An 18,479-nucleotide genomic window follows, 5' to 3' on the forward strand; every position below is an offset into this window, starting at 1 on the left:
CCACATCTCCAGCCCCTTGAAGGAAATTTTTTTAAAAATATTTTTTTAGTTGTTGATGGACCTTTATTTTATTCATTTATTTGTATGTGGTGCTAAGAATCGAACCCAGTGCTGCATACATGCAAGGCAAGCTCTCTACTCACTGAGCTACAACCCCAGCCCAAGAAAATCTTTTTTTTTTTCCTCAATTGTTGATGGCCCTTTATTTTTATTTATTTATATGTGGTGCTGAGAATCAAACCCAGTGCCTCGCACATGCCAGGCAAGTGCTTTACCACTGAGCTATAACCCCAGCCCATGAGTGTATTTAATACCATTGACTTGTATATTCAATAACATTAAAGGTTGTAACATTTAATAACAGAAGTTAAGGATTTGGAATATAGCTGGGTTTGAGTTCCAACACTGCAAAGAAAAAGAAGTTAATAGTAAATATGTATATTTTACCATAACAAAAAAAAAAAAAAAGGAAAACAAGAATGAATGAATCAGGCATGGTGGTGTGTACCTGTAATCCCAGCTACTCTGGAGGCTGAGGCAGGAGGATTGCAAATTTGAGCTAGCCTGGCAATTTATCAAGACCCTGTCTCAAAAATAAAAGATAACAAAGGGCTGGGAATGTATCTCAATGGAAAAGTCCCCTAGGTTCAATCCCTGGTACCAAAGGTAGATGGTGAAAAAAAGAAAAAACAAAGAATAAGAAATAGAGACTCAAAACCAATCAGCTACCATCATAATTCCAGTCATAAAGACTGCTGACATACAGTGTGAATGCTTTATTTTCATAATGTGCTTGTCAGCTACCTGGAAACCAAAGTCTTTAGGTTCTGGGGTAACATAGTTGCTGAACTGAAACTTAAAGTAATGGAAGTATATTACTAGGCGTACAGCCTGTATCTTATGATGTTTACCATCTCTCAGGACCATGTTCATTGTGGAACCATTTTTCATTTAAAAATCTTCAAAGCTCTTATTTGAATATTTTCTTCTATCACTAAGATTTGCACATGCTGCAGCTTCACCAGGTCTGTATCCTATCCTTCAGAACTTGCCCACATGGGCCTTTCTGTACCTTGCAGCATTAGCATTTGGTGCAGGTAAGAGCTGAGTAGTGAGGTAGCAGTCTTTTACTTGTGTATTAGCTGCCAACCATAGTCTGGCATAGTCTGAGATTGATCTATCTTCCTTCCTTCCTTCCTTCCTTCCTTCCTTCCTTCCTTCCTTCCTTCCTTCCTTCCCTCCCTCCCTCCCTAGGAGTGCTTAACCACAGAGCCACATCCCCAGTCACCCCCTTCCACTTTTTGAGGATTGAAACTTTTTAATTCTGTAATAAAGTAGGATTAAGACTAGGTTGCTAAAAGCACATTTTCTTCACATTTATCCTTCCCTATTGAAATCATGTTGCTCAAATATAGATCATCCTGCCCCTACTGATCACCAAAATATGTACAATTATATAGTTTGAAAACATAGAGAGATTAAGTACAAGTAAGGCCCACAAGGTACTGCTATGTAATGTTATCTACCATTAAGTTGATCAGGCCAGTTGTTATATTTGACAGTGAGAAAAAATCAGCTGGTTTCTCTTCAGAGCTGTGACTGAACAAAGACTGGTTTCTTTTTTTTTCAGCTTTTGGGACTAGAGATTCTGAATGCCTTTTATTTGAAGAAGATGCTTGGATAAGTTTCCAAGAACATGGTATTAGAACCCCTTTAACTGGAAATTTCCCAGCCCTTTTATATACATACATATATACATACAAATATATATATATATATATTATATATATAATTTTATTTATATATGTATAATTTTATTTATATGTATATATAAATTTTATTAATTACAGGGTCTGGCTGAATTACTTAAGGCCTTGCTAAGTTGCTGAGGCTGGCTTTGAACTTGGGGTCCTCTGCCTCAGCTTCCAGAGCTTGAGATTATAGGAGTGCACCATCCATCCCAGCTAGTCGTGTTTATTTTCAAACAAGTTTATATGGTAGGTGATTTGTTATCACTCCTTAGTAGATTTCTGACATTGATGAGCTCTTTCCTGCTGTGTGCAGAATCCAGTACTTTTTTCTGGGGTTTGATGAGCTTTAGCACTTTTGTTGTTGTTTTGTTTGTTTGTTTTTAGGACTTAGGTTTGAATCTAGTGACACTTTACTATTGAGCCACATCTCACATTCCCAGTTCTTTTTATATATTATTTTGAGACATGGTCTCACTAAGTTTTTTAGGAACTGCCTAAGTTGCCGAGGCTGGCCTTGAATTTGTGATCCTTCTGCCTTAGCCTCTTGAGTCCATGGGATTACAGGCATGTGCCACTGTTTCTTGCTGGGTTGTCTTTTGTTATTAATTTATAATAGTTCTTTCTGTAGTCTAGATACAAATCTCGTAACAGGTATGTAATTTATACAAGTTTACTCCAAGTCTGCAAATTGCTTTTATACTTAAAAAAATTTTTTTTTGAGATGGGGCTTGCCTAGGTTGGTCTTGCCTTTGAGTTACATTCCCAGAGCTGTGTGTGTTTATATATATATATATATATATATATATATATATATATATATATATATATATTTTTTTTTTTTAGAGAGAGAGAGAGAGAATTTTAATATTTATTTTTTAGTTTTTGGCAGACACAACATCTTTGTTTGTATGTGGTGCTGAGGATGGAACCTGGGCCGCATGCATGCCAGGCGAGTGCGCTACCGCTTGAGCCACTTCTCCAGCCCCCCTGTATATATATATATTTTTTAAACATCCCTTTTATTAACTGAATATATATTAATTGTAGATGGACACAATACTTTTCTTTTTTTTATATTTCTTTATTTCAGTTTTCAGCGGACACAGCATCTTTGTTTTTTTTGTATGTGGTGCTGAGGATCGAACCCGGGCTGCACGCATGCCAGGCGAGCACGCTACCGCTTGAGCCACATCCCCAGCCCCCCCTGTATATTTTTTAAAATTAATAAATCCTTATCCTGTATCAATTAACATAGCTGCTTCATTTTTTTCTGAGAGTTGCATAGTATTCCAATTTTACAGATATCTTCTATTGATGTACATTTAGGTTTCATGATTTTTTTTTTTTACACATTTTTTTAGTTATAGGTGGACACAATATCTTTATTTTTATGTGGTGCTGAGGATAAAACCCAGTGCCTCACACGTGCTAGGCGAGTGCTCTACCTCTGAGCCACAACCCCAGCCCATCTTTTTTTTAATATTTATTTTTTAGTTGTAGTTGGAAACAATACCTTTATTTTATTCATTTATTTTTATGTGGTGCTGAGGATCAAACCCAGGGTCTTGCACATGCGAGGCAAGCGCTCTACCGCTGAACCACAACCCCAGCCCTCATGATCTCTTGTTATTACAAATAATGCTATACTCTCTACCTTTATAAACTTGTCACGTTACACCATAAAGTCTAGAGAATGAATTCCTAGAAGAAGAACTGGAAAGTCAGGTCATATACATTTAATTTTGTTTGAGTTTTCTGGTTACCTTGTGTTTTTTTTTTAATTTCTAAATTTATGCCATATGGGATTGAGAAAATAACTTATATTGTATATGTGTCTTTTTTTTGTGTGTGTGTGGTGCTGGAGATTGAACCAAATGTATGTATCTTTTTATATTTGTTGAGATCTTTTTGGTGGCCCAACATGTGGTTCATCCTGGAAAACATACCGTATAAACTTGAGAAGGATGGGATTCTGCTATTTGGTGGAGTGTTTTGTATATGTCTGTTAGGTCTGGTTGATTAATTGTGTTGTTCCAGTCCACTGTTTTATTGTGTCCACTGAATTAAATCCCCATCCCTATTGTGGGGTTTTTGAAGTTTTCAGCTATTATAATAGAACTATTTCTTCTGTTGATTTTTTTTTTCAATATTTGCTTCATATAATTTGAGGTTCTGTTATTAGGTATATTATGTTTTAAAGTGTACCATCTTTTTGCTGTATTGAATCTTTTTCTTTTTTTCTTAATACTGGGGATGGAACCCAAGCCTTGCACATGCTAGTGAGGCACATCCCTCGTACTACTGCCTCAGCCTTTTGAGTTGCTAAGACTATAGGCAGGTAGCTGGTTGAGACCACACTCATTTGAGTTGACTGTATTGAACCTTTTATTTTTATTTTGTTGGTGCTGAGGATTGAACTCAGGGCCTCATGCATGGTAAACACAAACTGTACCACTGAAGTGTACCCTCAGTCTCCTGGAACCTTTTAATTAATATATAATGTACTTCTTTGTTTTAGAGGTACTGGGATTTGAGACTATGGACTCAGGGATACTAGGCAAGGGCTTTACCACTGAACTATATCCCCAGCCCCACTTTTTTGGATTTAAAGTCTATTTTGGGCCTGGGGATGTAGCTTAGTGGTAGAGCTCTTCCCTAGCATGTTCAAGGCCATGGGTCTGATCCCCTGTACTGCATAAGGGAAAAAAAGTTTGTTTTGGCTCATAGAATAGAGTCACCTTAACTTTCTTTTGGCTACTGTTTGCATGGGATATTTATCCTTTTCCATTCCTTTTTAACCTATTTGCATCTTTAGATCTAAAGTGAATCTTTTCTAGAAAGCATATAGTTGGATGTTTTCTCTTTTTTTCCCATCTGTATCTAGGACCCTATACATGTTAGGCAAGTGCTCCATCACTGAGCTACATTCCTAATCCTTTTATTTTTATTTTGAGACAGAATCTTGCTGAGTTAGTGAGGCTGATCTCAAATGTGTAGTCCTTTTATCTCAGCCTCCTAAGTAGCTAGGATTACAAGTGAACCCCACCATACCTGGCCTTGGATCATGTTTTTGTTAATCTATTCTGCCAATATCATCTTTTAATAAGTTTCAACTGTTTACATTTAAAATCACCAAGAAGCTGGGCATGATGGTGCACGACTATAATTCCTTTGGCTCCAGAGGCTGAGATGAGAGGATTACAAATTCAAGGCCAGCCTGAGCAACTTAGCCAGATCCTAAGCAATTTAGTGAGACCCTGCCTCAAAATAAAAAGCAAAAAGGGCTGGATGTAGCTCAGTGGTAAAGCACCCCTGGGTTCAATCCCAAGTACAAACTAACTAACTAATAATAATAACAACAATAATATTGTTGTTATTAAATCACCAAGGAACTTTTACTATTTTACTATTTGTTTACTATTTGTTTTCTGCCTCTGCCTCAAAGATTTTTCCCCTTTATTTCTTCTGTTGCTAGCTTCTTTTATATTTATTTATTTATTTAATTTAAGGCAAAACTTAGAATTTATTTGTTAAAGTGATGTAAGCCTAAATTCTAGAATAAATGACAGTTTCAAAACTAGTTCACAACACCCAGAATCATGGCTCAGAGAGTTTACTCTGCAGCATAGCACAGCCACATTTATCCAAATCAGAAATAATGCTTCACTGGGACCCCCAAGCCAGGGACTTTGACTATGCTAGACAATCTGTGAAATCCATAAACTAATTAAATAAACCCCCTCTTGGAGGACAAAATAGGATACTTTCAAATAGAAAGAGCAGATTTCAAATCATGAATACAAAATGGCTGACACAGAAGGGAAAGATGGCAGCAGCCTCTCATGGTCTAATTGGAGTTGTCATCACTCTCATCATTATATCTCTCTTTTATTCCATCACTTGCTTCATTTTCTTCACCATATTTTGATTTCCTTCTGGCTTTGTGGTACTGGGGATTGAAGTCAGGGGTGTCCTACATTTTTTTGTTTTTTTTTTTTGGTAACGGGATTGAACCCAGGGGCTCTTTACTATTGAGCCACATTCCTGACCCCTTTTATATTTTATTTAGAGATGGGGTCTCACAGAGTTGTTTAGGGCCTCACTAAATTGCTGAGGCTGGCTTTGAAATTGAAATCCTCCTACCTCAGCCTCCTGAGCTGTTGGGATTATAGGCGTGTGCCACCATACCCAGTAAGGTACCCTAATTTTAAAATTTTTATTTTGAGACAGGGAGTTGCTAAACTATCAAGGCTTGCCTCAAACTTGCAATCCTTCTGCCTCTGCCTACCAAGAAGATGGGATTACTGTGTGTGGCTCTAATGTGCATATTCTAAAGATAATTTTCTTTGTGGTTACCTTGGAAATCATCTATAACATTCTATAGTGGGGCTGGGGATGTGGCTCAAGCGGTAGCGCGCTGGCCTGGCATGCGTGCGGCCCGGGTTCGATCCTCAGCACCACATACCAACAAAGATGTTGTGTCCGCCGAGAACTAAAAAATAAATATTAAAAACTCTCTCGGGCTGGGGATGTGGCTCAAGCGGTAGCGCGCTCGCCTGGCATGTGTGCAGCCCGGGTTCGATCCTCAGCACCACATACAAATTTGCAAACATGATGTGCCCGCCGAAAATCTCTCCCTCTCTTTAAAAAAATACTCATACATGAATTTCAAACTAAAAATGTAATACTGAAATACTTCTTTAAAAAAAAACTCTCCTCTCTCACTCTCTTTAAAAAAAAAAAGAAAAAAAACATTCTGTAGTTATAATGTGATTTGAATTTATATTAACAAATTCAGTAGCATAAGAAAATTCTGCTTAACAACCCCCCACCCCCTGTCCTTTGGAAAGCCATTCTTTAACTATTGTTTGTCTGGGAAGATTAAAATTTTTTGTCACTCTTTAATGGACAATTTTGTTGGATATTCCTGGTCCTGTATTAGGTTATTCCATACCTTTTGGCTGCTCCAAGGTTTTTGATGAGAAATTGGCTGATAATCTTATTGAGTATCTCTTGTATGTGAGGGGTGGCTTTTTTTTTTTTTTTTTTGCTGCTTTTAAGATTGATTGTCTTCTTTCTTTCTTGTGGTATTGAGGATTGAACCCAGCACCTTTAAAGTCTAAGTAAGTACTCTACCACTGAGTTACATCCCCAGTTTTTTTTTTTTTTTAATTTTTAGATTGGTCTATGTTTCCCAGACTGGCCTCAAATTTGGAATTCTCCTGTCTTCTTTTATGAAGTAGGTAGGATCTTAGATGTATACTATCCTGCCTGGTTAGGATTGTTTTTTTTTCCTTTTTCCTTCCCTTCCTTTCCTTTCGTTCTTTCTTTCTATCCACTTAATCCTTCCTTCCTTTCCCAGGGCTTCATGCATGCTGTACCTAGGGTTGTTTTTTTTTTTTTTTTTTTTGGTACTGGAGGGCCCTTTACTACTGAGCTATGTCCCAGTCCCTTTTATTTTGAGACAGGGTCTCACTAAATTGCTTAGGACCTTGTTAAGTTGCTGAGGTTAACCTTGAACTTGGAAACCTCCTGCCTCAGCCTCTTGATTTGTTTGGATTAAGGTGTGTGCTGCACTCCAGATCCAACCCTAGGAGTCTTTCTTTGTCTTGTTGTAGTTTGATAGTTTGATTATGTGTCTTGCTATGAGTTTGTCTTGAACTTTGTGAATTTCTTGGATTTTAAAATTCATTTCTTTCATCAGCTTTTGAGAGCTTTTTTCCTTTTTGTTTTTCATTTTATCTAGTTTTAGTGAAAGTTCTGTATGAGCTTACTTTATTCTTTTTTTTTTTTTTTTTTTTAAAGAGAGAGTGAGAGAGGGGAGAGAGAGAGAGAGAATTTTTTTTTTTAATGTTTTTTATTTTTTAGTTCTCGGTGGACACAACATCTTTGTTGGTATGTGGTGCTGAGGATCGAACCCGGGCCGCACGCATGCCAGACGAGCGCGCTACCGCTTGAGCCACATCCCCAGCCCCAAGCTTACTTTATTCTTATGTCTTCTTAGTTGTTTCTTCCTTTTATCTGCTCTATTCCTACTTGGCAAAATTTGGCTTTCCAATCAAGGAAACTTTGTCTAGTGATAAGTTTAACTAATGATAGCCTAACCTAGTTATAACCATGTTGCTAGGGTGAATGCCCACACAGATAGTTCTGTTTTTAGCCTTTTTCCTTCTCACCAGTTTAATGTAGATGATATATTTCTTCCTATAAGCCTGGACTGCTTTGCCAGTTTTCTGACTTCTAAACTGTCCTTTCACAACCTGAAATTCTTCATCTTTTCATATAGGCATGGATCAAACATTGTACTTCTATTGCAGCTCTTTGCAAAGAGAAGACATAATCTTCATATGCATGGGGGAAGGTGCATTGAAATACCTTTTATTCTTCTTGGCTTTGGTCAGAAGTCACAAAAGGATTAAACTTTATTTGGCTGCTGCCACTTTAACAGTGGCTACAAAAGGGATGAACCGCCAGAATATCTTCAAATAATCTTTCTACCTCCTTCGTTCTCCTTGGAATTTCCATGATGTATATGTTGGTTCATTTGGTTATACTCCCCAACATGTCTTAGGCTTTATTCACTTTTTTTTTTTTAATTGATAATGGGGATTGAGCCCAGGGTTACTTAACCACTGAACCACATCTCCAGCCCTTGTTATTTTTTGAGACAGGGTCTCATTAAGTTGCTTAGGGTCTTACTGAGTTACTGAGGCTGGCTTTGAACTTGTGATCCTCCTGCCTCAGCCTCCCAAGCCACTGGGATTATAGGTGTGTGCCACCACGCCTAACCTTTATTCACTTTTGTTCATTCTTTTTCTTTCTGCTTCTCGGACTTAGTAGTTTAAATTTTCCTATTTTAGCAGGGCACAGTGTCATATGTCTCTAATCCCAATTATTTGGAGGCTGAGGCAAGAGGACTGGATCAAAAATGTGTGTGTGTGTGTGTGTGTGTGTGTGTGTATGTGTGTATGTGTGTATGTGTGTGTGTGTGTGTTCGTTCTTGGGAATTGAACTCAGGACCTCATGCATGCTAGGCAAGGGCTCTATCACTGAGCTGCTTCCCTAGCTCCTTGGAAGATGGGAAGTTTGAAGCTAGTCTGGGCAATTTAGTAAGACACTATCTCAAAATAACATAAAATGAAATAAAAATAGCTGGAGATGTAGCTCATTGGTAGAGTACTTGCTTTGCCTGTGTGAGGTTCTGTGTTTGATCCACAGTACTACAAAAAGAAAAAAACAAAACAACAACAACAAAAAACCAAAACCAAATCCAAAAATACTGTACAAAAATAAAACAACCACTTCTCCCTGTCTTCAGAATAGCTTCTTTCTGATATATTTTTTCAACACTTTAATTATACTTTCTCTGACCCTGGGCATCAGCCTGAAACGAAGTGTTAATGGTGTTTTCTGGTCTTGTGTGATTTCATTTTGCTTGGGTTTTTGTGCGACTTTCTAAATTTTCTCATTTACATGCAGCTTTTGAATGTCCTAATTTCCAAAGAATTTCATCCCAGCTTTTCCACTGTGCCTTTACCAATGTTCTCTTGCCCCACATATGAGTCTATGGCCTGATTTACAGCTTCATTAGCAGTGCCTGCAACTTTTTCTTGAGTTAGGTGAGATAGAGAAAAGCACTTTTCATCAGTCCTAGATACTTCCTGCCCCACAAGGTTGAATAAATATACCTAGTAATTTGTGAATAAAGTCTGCTCTGCTCTTCAAGGACAGAGCTAGGAACTGGTCTGCCACTGTTCAAGATTATAGTAACTGCCACATTGGTGAGGAAAGGACAAGTAAAAGTGCCACAAAAGTTTCGTACTGTTTTGAAGATGTCTTTTTGGTTGTTTGTAGTACTGGGAACCACACCCTAGTCCCTAGTCCTTTTTTTTTTGAAGGAGGTTCTAAGTTGCTAAGGCTGGTCTTGAACTTAACAATTTAGATGTTTTTTGTTATGGAGGAATGAGCATTGGAACTTCCTTGTTAGGTATATTTGATAATCTGTGTGTGTTTTTTCCCCCACTGTCTTGCTATCATTTTTTGTATCAAATGTCTTTTGGATTTTCAAGTTTTTTTTTTTAAATATATATATTTTTTAGTTGTAGTTGAACACAATGCCTTTATTTTATTTATTGTTATGTGGTGCTGAGCACTCTACTGCTGAGCCACAACCCTAGCCCCTCAAAAGTTTATATATATATATATATATATATATATATATATATATATATATATATATATATATATATATTATAAGTTGTAGTTGGACACAATACTTTTATTTATTTTTATGTGGTGCTGAGGATCGAACTAAGTGCCCCATATATGGTAGGCAAGTGCTCTACTGCTGAGCCTCAACCCCAGCCCAAGTTTTTTAATTTTGAAGTCCACTTTGTCTACTTTTTATTTTGTCAGTTTTGCTGCTAGTTTCATATTTAGGAAACCCTTGCCAAATATAAAGAGTTTTCAATAGCTGAAGAAAAAGTTCTGAAGATATCTGCTTGATCTGTGTTACATTCCTGTCTTTAAAGCAATCACTTCTGGTGAAGATAATAAACTAATCTAGATTAGTCAGATTGAATGGTATAGGATTAGCTACTTGGACTGAGAATGAGGTTAAATGCTAAGATGCTATTTCCCAAAATGCAGGACACATGGGTGCTAGAAAAATTAATAAGTGCTTATTTAATTTAATAAGTGTGAAACTCTTAGTAGTAATATATTTTGAATATATTTTAAAAGTTTGTATAATGAAGAATATATATTTTTCATTGAAACTGTATTTTTTTGTCATTATAAGTTAATATGTAAATATTCAGGAGTGACTTCCAAAAATATTCCTGTGGTAGTTCCATATACCACACAGAGATCAACTGGTTTAGTCTTTGCTTTATGTTCTCAAGTGCTTACTTTTTTGTGGTTTATTTTATACAGGTACTGCTCTAAGTAGAGTTTGTTAGAAAAAAGGATCTACTTACTGGAGCCCTCCTGACATAGAAAGAGATGTGGGGGGATTCTCGATCTGCTAACCGAACAGGACCTTTTCGGTAAGTTCTGAAATCTGAATATTGAAATTGTCGGTATTTTAATGATAAGTGTATAATATAACATTTCTTCTTCGTGGAGAAATAACTCTTGAGTTTTTAGAAACAGAAACTATTTAAAAAAGTTTCAATCATTTCTTTTTCATTTTATGGGGTGTTAGGGAATGAGAATGGAACTCAGAACTTCATACATGCTAGGCAAGTGCTCTACCACTGAGCTATATCCTCAAACATGCCAAGGGTTTTGTCTTTAACAGTTTTTTTTTCTTAACCACTGAGGCACATCCCCAGCCCAGCTTGTTTTTTTTTTTGGGGGGGGGGGTTTGTTTTTTTAGTTGTAGATGGACATAATAATACTTTTATTGTTTTGATGCTGGGGATTGAACTCAGGGGCACTCGACCATTGAGCCACATATAAGCCCTATTTTGTATTTTATTTAGATAGGGTTTCACTGAGTTGTTTAGGGCCTTGCTGAGTTGCTGAGGCTGGCTTTGAACTCATGATCATCCTGCCTCAGCCCCCGAGCCACAGGAATTACAGGTGTGTGCCATGGCACCTGGTTCCTTTATTTTATTTATTTATTTTATGTGGTGCTGAGAATTGAACCCAGTGCTTCACATATGCTAGGTAAGCACTCTACCACTGAGCTACAACCCCAGACTGTTTTATTTTTTCTTTTGAGACAGTGTCTTGCTAAATTGCTTAGAGCTCACTAAGTTGCTGAGGCTTGCCTCAAACTTGTGATCCTTCTGCTTCAGCCTCCCAAGTTACTGGGATTATAGGCATGTGCCATCATTGCTGGGTTCTTATAACGTTTTTTCCCTCCCACATTTTAAATTGGTGTGTTATTATAGTTGTACGTAATCTTAATACTTTATGTAAACATTAAAAATATTGCTATATATTTTATTTATATTTATTTCTTATAGCAAAGTAATGCATACTTGGTTAGTAGGAACAGTTAGCAAAATGTACATTTTAAAGTTCACTTATAGGTCTCTGATTTTAGAAGTTACTAGGTATGAACAAGTGGAGAACATCTTAGCATTTATTTGTAAATGGAGTGGTGTGTGTGTGTGTGTGTGTGTGTGTGTGTGTGTGTTTTACACCATACTAGGGATTGAAGAGCCAGAGCACTCTACCACTGAGCTACATCTCGAGCTCTTTTTATTTTTTTATTTTGAGATAAGGGTCTCACTAAATTCCTCTGGGTTGTATTTCACATTTTTATAATGAGTTAACTTTTTTTTGTTTTGTTTTGTTTTTTGATACTAGGGATTGAACTCAGGGGCACTCACCACTGAGCCACATTCCTATCCCTATTGATCCTAGAGTCAGGATATCGCTGAGTTGTTTAGCGCCTCGCTGAGTTGCTGAGGCTGGCTTTGAATTTGCGATCCTCCTGTCTCAACCTTGTGAGCTGCTGGGATTACAGGCAAGTGCTACCATGCCTGGTTCTTCCTTTTTCTTTTTCTTTTTGTGTGCTGGGGATTGAACCCAGGGCCTTGTGCATGGGAGATGAGCACTCTGCCAATTGAGCCATATCCCCAGCCTCACTTCCTTTATTTTATTTATTTATTTAAAAAAATATATATTTTGTTTTAGGTGGACACAATATCTATTTATTTTTATGTGGTGCTAAGGATCAAACCCAGCGCCCTGCGCATGCCAGGCCAGTGCGCTACCACTTGAGCTACATCCCCAGCCCACTTCCTTTATTTTTGAGACAGAATCTTGCTACATTGTCCAAGCTGGCTTGACCACCTGGGCTCAAGTAGCTGAGATTACAAGTATGTGCCCTTGGGCCTAGTTCTGGAATTAATTTTTCTTTTAAATATTTATTTATTTTTAGGTATAGATGGACACAACACAATGCCATTATTTTTATGTGGTGCTGAGAATTGAACCCAGGTCCCGCCCATGCTAGGCGAGTGCTCTACTGCTGAGCCACAATCTCAGCCCTGGAATTAATTTTTTAAAAATTTTTTCATACTACGGGATTTAATCTAGGGCTACTTTACCACTGAACTACATCTCTAGTCCTTTTAATTTTTTTTTCTTTTTTAAAGCCAGATTCTTCTTCTTCTTCTTCTTCTTTTTTTTTTTTTTTTTTAGTTTTAGATGGACACAATATATTTTTTTAATGCTTATTTTTTAGTTGTAGTTGGACACAATACATTTTTTAAGTATTTTTTAGTTTTGGTGGACACAATATCTTTATTTTTTATTTTTATGTGGTGCTGAGGATCAAAAGCAGTGCCTCATGCATGCTAGGCAAGCACTCTACCACTGAGCCACAACCCTAGTCCACAATCGATTTATTTTATTTTATGTGGTGCTGAGAATCGAACCCAGGGCCTTGCATGTGCTAGGTGAGTGCTCTACTGCTGAGCCACAACCCCAGCCCTGGACACAATATCTTTATTTGATTTATTTACTTTTTGTGTGGTGCTGAGGATCGAACCCAGTGCCTCACATATGTGAGGCAAGCATTCTGCTACTGAGCCATAATTCCATCCCCAAAGTCCTTTTAATTTTAAATTGAGTCTTTTTTTTTTTTTTTTAAAGAGAGAGGAGAGAGAGAGAATTTTAATATTTATTTTTTAGTTCTCAGCGGACACAACATCTTTTGTTTTTTGCATGTGGTGCTGAGTATCGAACCCGGGCCGCACACATGCTAGGCAAGGGTGCTACCGCTTGAGCCACATCCCCAGGCCCTTTAAATTGAATCTTGCTAAGTTGTCCAGCCTGGCCTTGAATTTGTGATTCTCTTGCCTTAGCCTCCCAAGTAGCTAGGATTACAGGCATGTGCTATGGCACCCCTGTAGAATTAATGTTTTTATACCTAGTATAATACACACTGATGCACTGATGATAGTATTTGTGTGTGTGTGTATGTGCGCCAGGGATTGAACCTAGGGGGAGCTTTGCCACTGAGCTACATCCTCATTATTTTTTAATTTTTAAGGTTTTTTTTTTTTTTTTTTGTACTGAGGATTGAACCCAGGGGCACTCAATCACTAAGTTATATCCCCAGCCCTTTTTTGTATTTAGAGACAGGATCTTACTGAGTTGTTTAGAGCCTCACTAAGTTGCTGAGGCTGGCATTAAACTCACAATCCTCCTGCCTCAACCTCCCGAGCTTCTGGGATTATAACTGTGTGCCACTGTGCTCAGTTAATTTTTAGTTTTGAGACAGGGTCTTGCCAAGTTGCTGAGGATCTCACCAAGTTAATGAGGCAGGTCTTGAATTTGAAATCTTCCTGCCTCAGCCTCCCAATTTCCTGAGATTATACAGTCATGCGGCTCTGGACCCAGCTCTTTTGTACCTTTTTTAGGACCAAGGACTGAACTCAGGGCCTTGGGCATGCTAGGCAAGTTGTCTGCCACTGAGCTAAATCCCCAAACCCTGGTATCATCTTTAAAACAAATTTTTTTTTATGGGGGGATGGTGGTGCTAGGGATGACACCTGGGGCTTCAGACATATAAGAAGTGTTCCACCACTGAGCCATATCCCCAAACCTTATTTTTAAGATTTCTTTTTTTTTTTTTTCTGTACTGGGCATTGAACCCAGGGATGCTTAACCACTGAACCACATTCCCAGCCCTTTTTGCTTACATTATATTTAGTGATAGGATCTTTCTTAGTTGCTTAGGGCCCTGTTAAGTTGCTGAGGCAGGCTTTGAAATTGTGATCCTCCTGAATCAGCCTTCTGGGCCGCTGGGATTACAGGCATGTGCCCCTGAGCCCCGCTTATTTTTAAGATTTTAGACTAGAGGGAGATATAGTTTATATAATATTCCTCCTTGGGGGGACTAATTTAAACCAAAAATAGGTATTTTGCAGGATTAGAATGTATGAAACATCGTTTTTTGTTTTGTTTTGTTTTTTATATTTGTGCCCAGGGTCTTGTGCATGCTAGGCAGATACTACACTACTGAAGTACTTCCCCAACCCTTTAAAATAGTTTAAGTATGGGCATTGTGGCACATACTTATAATCACAGACTTAAGAGTCTGAGGCAGGAGGATTACAAATTTGAGGCCAGCCTTGGAAATTTAGGGAGACCCTGTTTCAAAATTAAAAAGGCTGGGTGTAATGGCAGTTGCCTGTAATCCCAGAGACTCTGGAGGCTGAGATAAGAGGATTTAGTGTAGGCCCTAAGCAACTTAGGGAGACTGTGTCTCAAAAAATAAAAAAGGGTTGTAGCTCAGTGGTAAAGCCCCTGGGTTCAATCCTCAGTACCAAAAATAAAATTATATTAATAAAATAAAAAGTACTGGAGGTGTAGCTTGTTGGTAGAATGCTCCTGCATTCCATTTCCAATGGGGGGGATATCTTCATATAATCAGTTACTTTTGATCTACTTTCTCTTAGGAGGGTAAAGTAATCCTTAGGGCAGTACTCAGAGGCAGAAGTTGGATATGTTCTGCTCAGAAAATGCTCTGGCAAGTAAACATATAGATTTAGATGCTAACACTTATACCGTGAATCTGAGGAGTCTTCAGTCTTCCCACAAGCTAATTAATAGGACTTTTTTTTTTTTTTTTAAAAGAGAGAGAGAGAGAGAGAGAGAGAAATTTTTAATATTTATTTTTTAGTTCTCGGTGGACACAACATCTTTGTTGGTATGTGGTGCTGAGGATCGAACCCAGGCCGCACGCATGCCAGACGAGCGCGCTACCGCCTGAGCCACATTCCCAGCCCCAATTAATAGGACTTTAATGATACATATATATATTTTTTTTTTTGGTGGTACTTGTGGTGCTCTATCACTGAGCTACATTCTCATCCCTTTTTGTTTTTTATTGGAGATATTCTTGCTAATTTACCAAGAACTTAAAATCTTTCTGCTTCAGCCTCCCAAATAGCTGGGATTTCAAGTGTGTACCACTATACCCAGCTGTTGAATGATTTTTAAATATGAGAGACACTATAGTTAACGATAACATCTTACTTTGTGTTACTTATGCAGAACATTTAAACTTGATTCTCTTATGATGAACATAACTAATGTTAATGGGAGCCCATGGAAGACATTGTGTTCTGCAAATTCATTAAATGTACATAATTCTCATGTTTAGGTTAATGTTAAGTTTCTGTTACTTTAAAAAAAGAATTGGTAGTGTAACTTTCTTGAAATGAGTGACCCAGAATTAGTTGTCCTTTGGATTTTTTTTTTTATCGTGGTATAGTCTGTATTCAGAAGTGTCTTAGACTAGAAACTGCATGTTCTGAAGGGAGAACTGAGTTGGTCTTGATTTCTTAATACTTTTGTTTTACTGCTAAACAACAGATGACCTTTCAAATAATTTTATGTTTTCCTTTTTCATGTGTCTAGGTGCTTAATTGCCTACTTAAATTCCATAATGTTTGACCAAAACTAAAATGAAAGTTAGGGAAAGGGAAGAAGTTGGGTAGAATGAAAGATTGAGCCAGCTTTTGTTTATCTATTGCATTCTATAAACTGAGATTGTGAGTTTAATACTGTACCTATTTTTAAAATACATTTTGTTTCTGTGTAAAGTTAGGCATTGGTACAGGAATATAATTTTCTTCATTTGGGACATGGGAATAATGCTTAAAGACCTAAACTTGTCACTAGGTCTCTTCTAGTTTTAAGCTCCTGGATGCTCTTGCTTAGCTTACACATACTTTGTGGCATGATTCATGCTAATTTCTGTGATACCCTTGGGTAGTTATAATAAGACCCAGCTGAGAGTACTTTCAGGCAGAGTCACTGTAGAACTGGGATTTAGATGCAGCCAGAAGGTTGCTTCTCTGGTAAACACTGGTGTTGCTCCTAATGGTGATGATGTACAACCAGCATTTTTTGGTTGGGTGGTATCCAGGCTATAGTCATAATTAAATATTTTGGGATATTACCCCTAGATGCAGCAGTAGACACTTCCTAAAACTTAGTGTAAGAAATTTACATTGCATTGATTTTTCCAATGTATAGGAATCATCATGTTGACCTTGGAATTCTAAGTTCCCTGGCTTTAGGAAATGGACATTTTTGTAGTATGTCACCATTGTTAGCTTATCTGGTATTGCGGATTTTCCCTGTTGCAGGACTGGGTGAAAGCTTTTTCTGCAGCAGTCATGTTGAAAACCTTGTGTTGACTTTCCTCGTGTTCTGAAATGGGAGCATAAAAGTTTACTCGTCACTTCGTCTTAAAATAGCAAAACTTTGCTGTTTTCTGCAGATCTAGGACCTTGTTACAGAACTCTGCCAAAAAAAAAAAAAATGTTTAAAGAAGAATGTGCTGTGATTAGAGAAGAATATGCTGGTGTGTAGATTTCAAACTCTCTGGACAATATGAATAACACTGTCTTTGTTTCTACAGTGGGAGCCAAGAAGAAAGGTTTGCTCCCGGGTGGAACAGGGATTATCCTCCTCCTCCCCTTAAGAGTCATGCTCAAGAGAGACACTCTGGCAACTTTCCTGGCAGAGATTCACTTCCCTTTGATTTCCAGGGGCATTCGGGGCCTCCCTTTGCAAATGTAGAGGAGCATTCTTTCAGCTATGGAGCTAGAGACGGACCACATGGTGACTATCGAGGAGGGGAGGGACCTGGACATGATTTCAGGGGGGGAGATTTTTCATCTTCTGATTTCCAGAGCAGAGATTCATCACAGTTGGACTTTAGGGGTAGGGACATACATTCTGGGGATTTTCGGGATAGAGAAGGGCCACCTATGGACTACAGGGGTGGAGATGGTACTTCTATGGATTATAGAGGTAGGGAGACACCACATATGAACTACAGAGACAGGGATGCTCACACTGTTGAATTCAGAGGTAGGGATGCTCCTCCATCTGACTTTAGGGGCCGGGGTACCTATGATTTAGATTTTAGAGGCCGGGATGGATCCCATGCAGATTTTAGGGCAAGAGATTTATCAGATTTGGATTTCAGGACCAGAGATCAATCTCGTTCTGATTTTAGGAATAGAGATATAGCTGATTTGGACTTCAGGGACAAAGATGGAACACAGGTAGACTTTAGAGGGCGAGGTTCAGGTACTACTGATCTAGACTTTAGGGACAGGGATACACCACATTCAAATTTCAGAGGTAGACACCGGTCCAGGACTGATCAGGATTTTAGGGGCAGAGAGGTGGGACCTTGTATGGAATTTAAAGATAGGGAGATGCCTCCTGTGGATCAAAAAATTTTGGATTACATTCAGCCATCTGCACAAGATAGAGAACATTCTGGTGTCAGTGTGAACAAGAGAGAAGAATCCACACATGACCATACAGTAGAAAAGCCCACGTTTGGTGTTCAGAAGGCAGAATTTGAGCATTCAGAAACAAGAGAAGGAGAAACAAAAGGTGTAGCCTTTGAACATGAATCTCCATCAGACTTTCAGAACAGCCAAAGTCCAACTCAAGACCAAAACAAATCACAGCTTTCTGGAGGTGAACAGAGTTCAGACGCTTGTCTGTTTAAAGAAGAAGGCGATCTGGATTTTCTTGGTCAACAAGACACTGATTACAGAAGCATGGAGTACCGTGATGTGGATCATAGGTTGCCAGGGAGCCAGATATTTGGCTATGGCCAGAGCAAGTCTTTTCCAGAGGGCAAAACTCAACGAGACCTACAGGTATGTTGATGAGGTGGATTGCTTTTTTCTTTTTTCATAAGGCATTTCTGAAGGATTAAGTATAGAA

At 38.1% G+C, this 18,479-nt stretch overlaps 1 protein-coding gene across 3 annotated transcripts in view; it reads left to right on the forward strand.

The window, feature by feature from the left end:
- Positions 1-18,479, forward strand: part of Rbm6 (RNA binding motif protein 6) — a 99,549-nt gene that overhangs the window by 6,310 nt on the left and 74,760 nt on the right. Inside the window, exons 2-3 of one of the 3 annotated variants that reach the window (XM_026383962.2) lie at positions 10,686-10,798; positions 17,149-18,412. In XM_026383962.2, coding sequence (XP_026239747.2) covers positions 10,755-10,798; positions 17,149-18,412 — 1,308 coding nt within the window. In that variant the 5' untranslated portion in view covers positions 10,686-10,754. Of the gene's footprint in view, positions 1-10,685; positions 10,799-17,148; positions 18,413-18,479 lie in introns of those variants that run through there. The other 2 variants (XM_026383963.2, XM_026383965.2) reach the window with 2 other exon arrangements.

This window comes from Urocitellus parryii, chromosome 2, assembly GCF_045843805.1.
Source record: "Urocitellus parryii isolate mUroPar1 chromosome 2, mUroPar1.hap1, whole genome shotgun sequence".
In the NCBI taxonomy this organism is placed as follows: domain Eukaryota; kingdom Metazoa; phylum Chordata; class Mammalia; order Rodentia; family Sciuridae; genus Urocitellus; species Urocitellus parryii.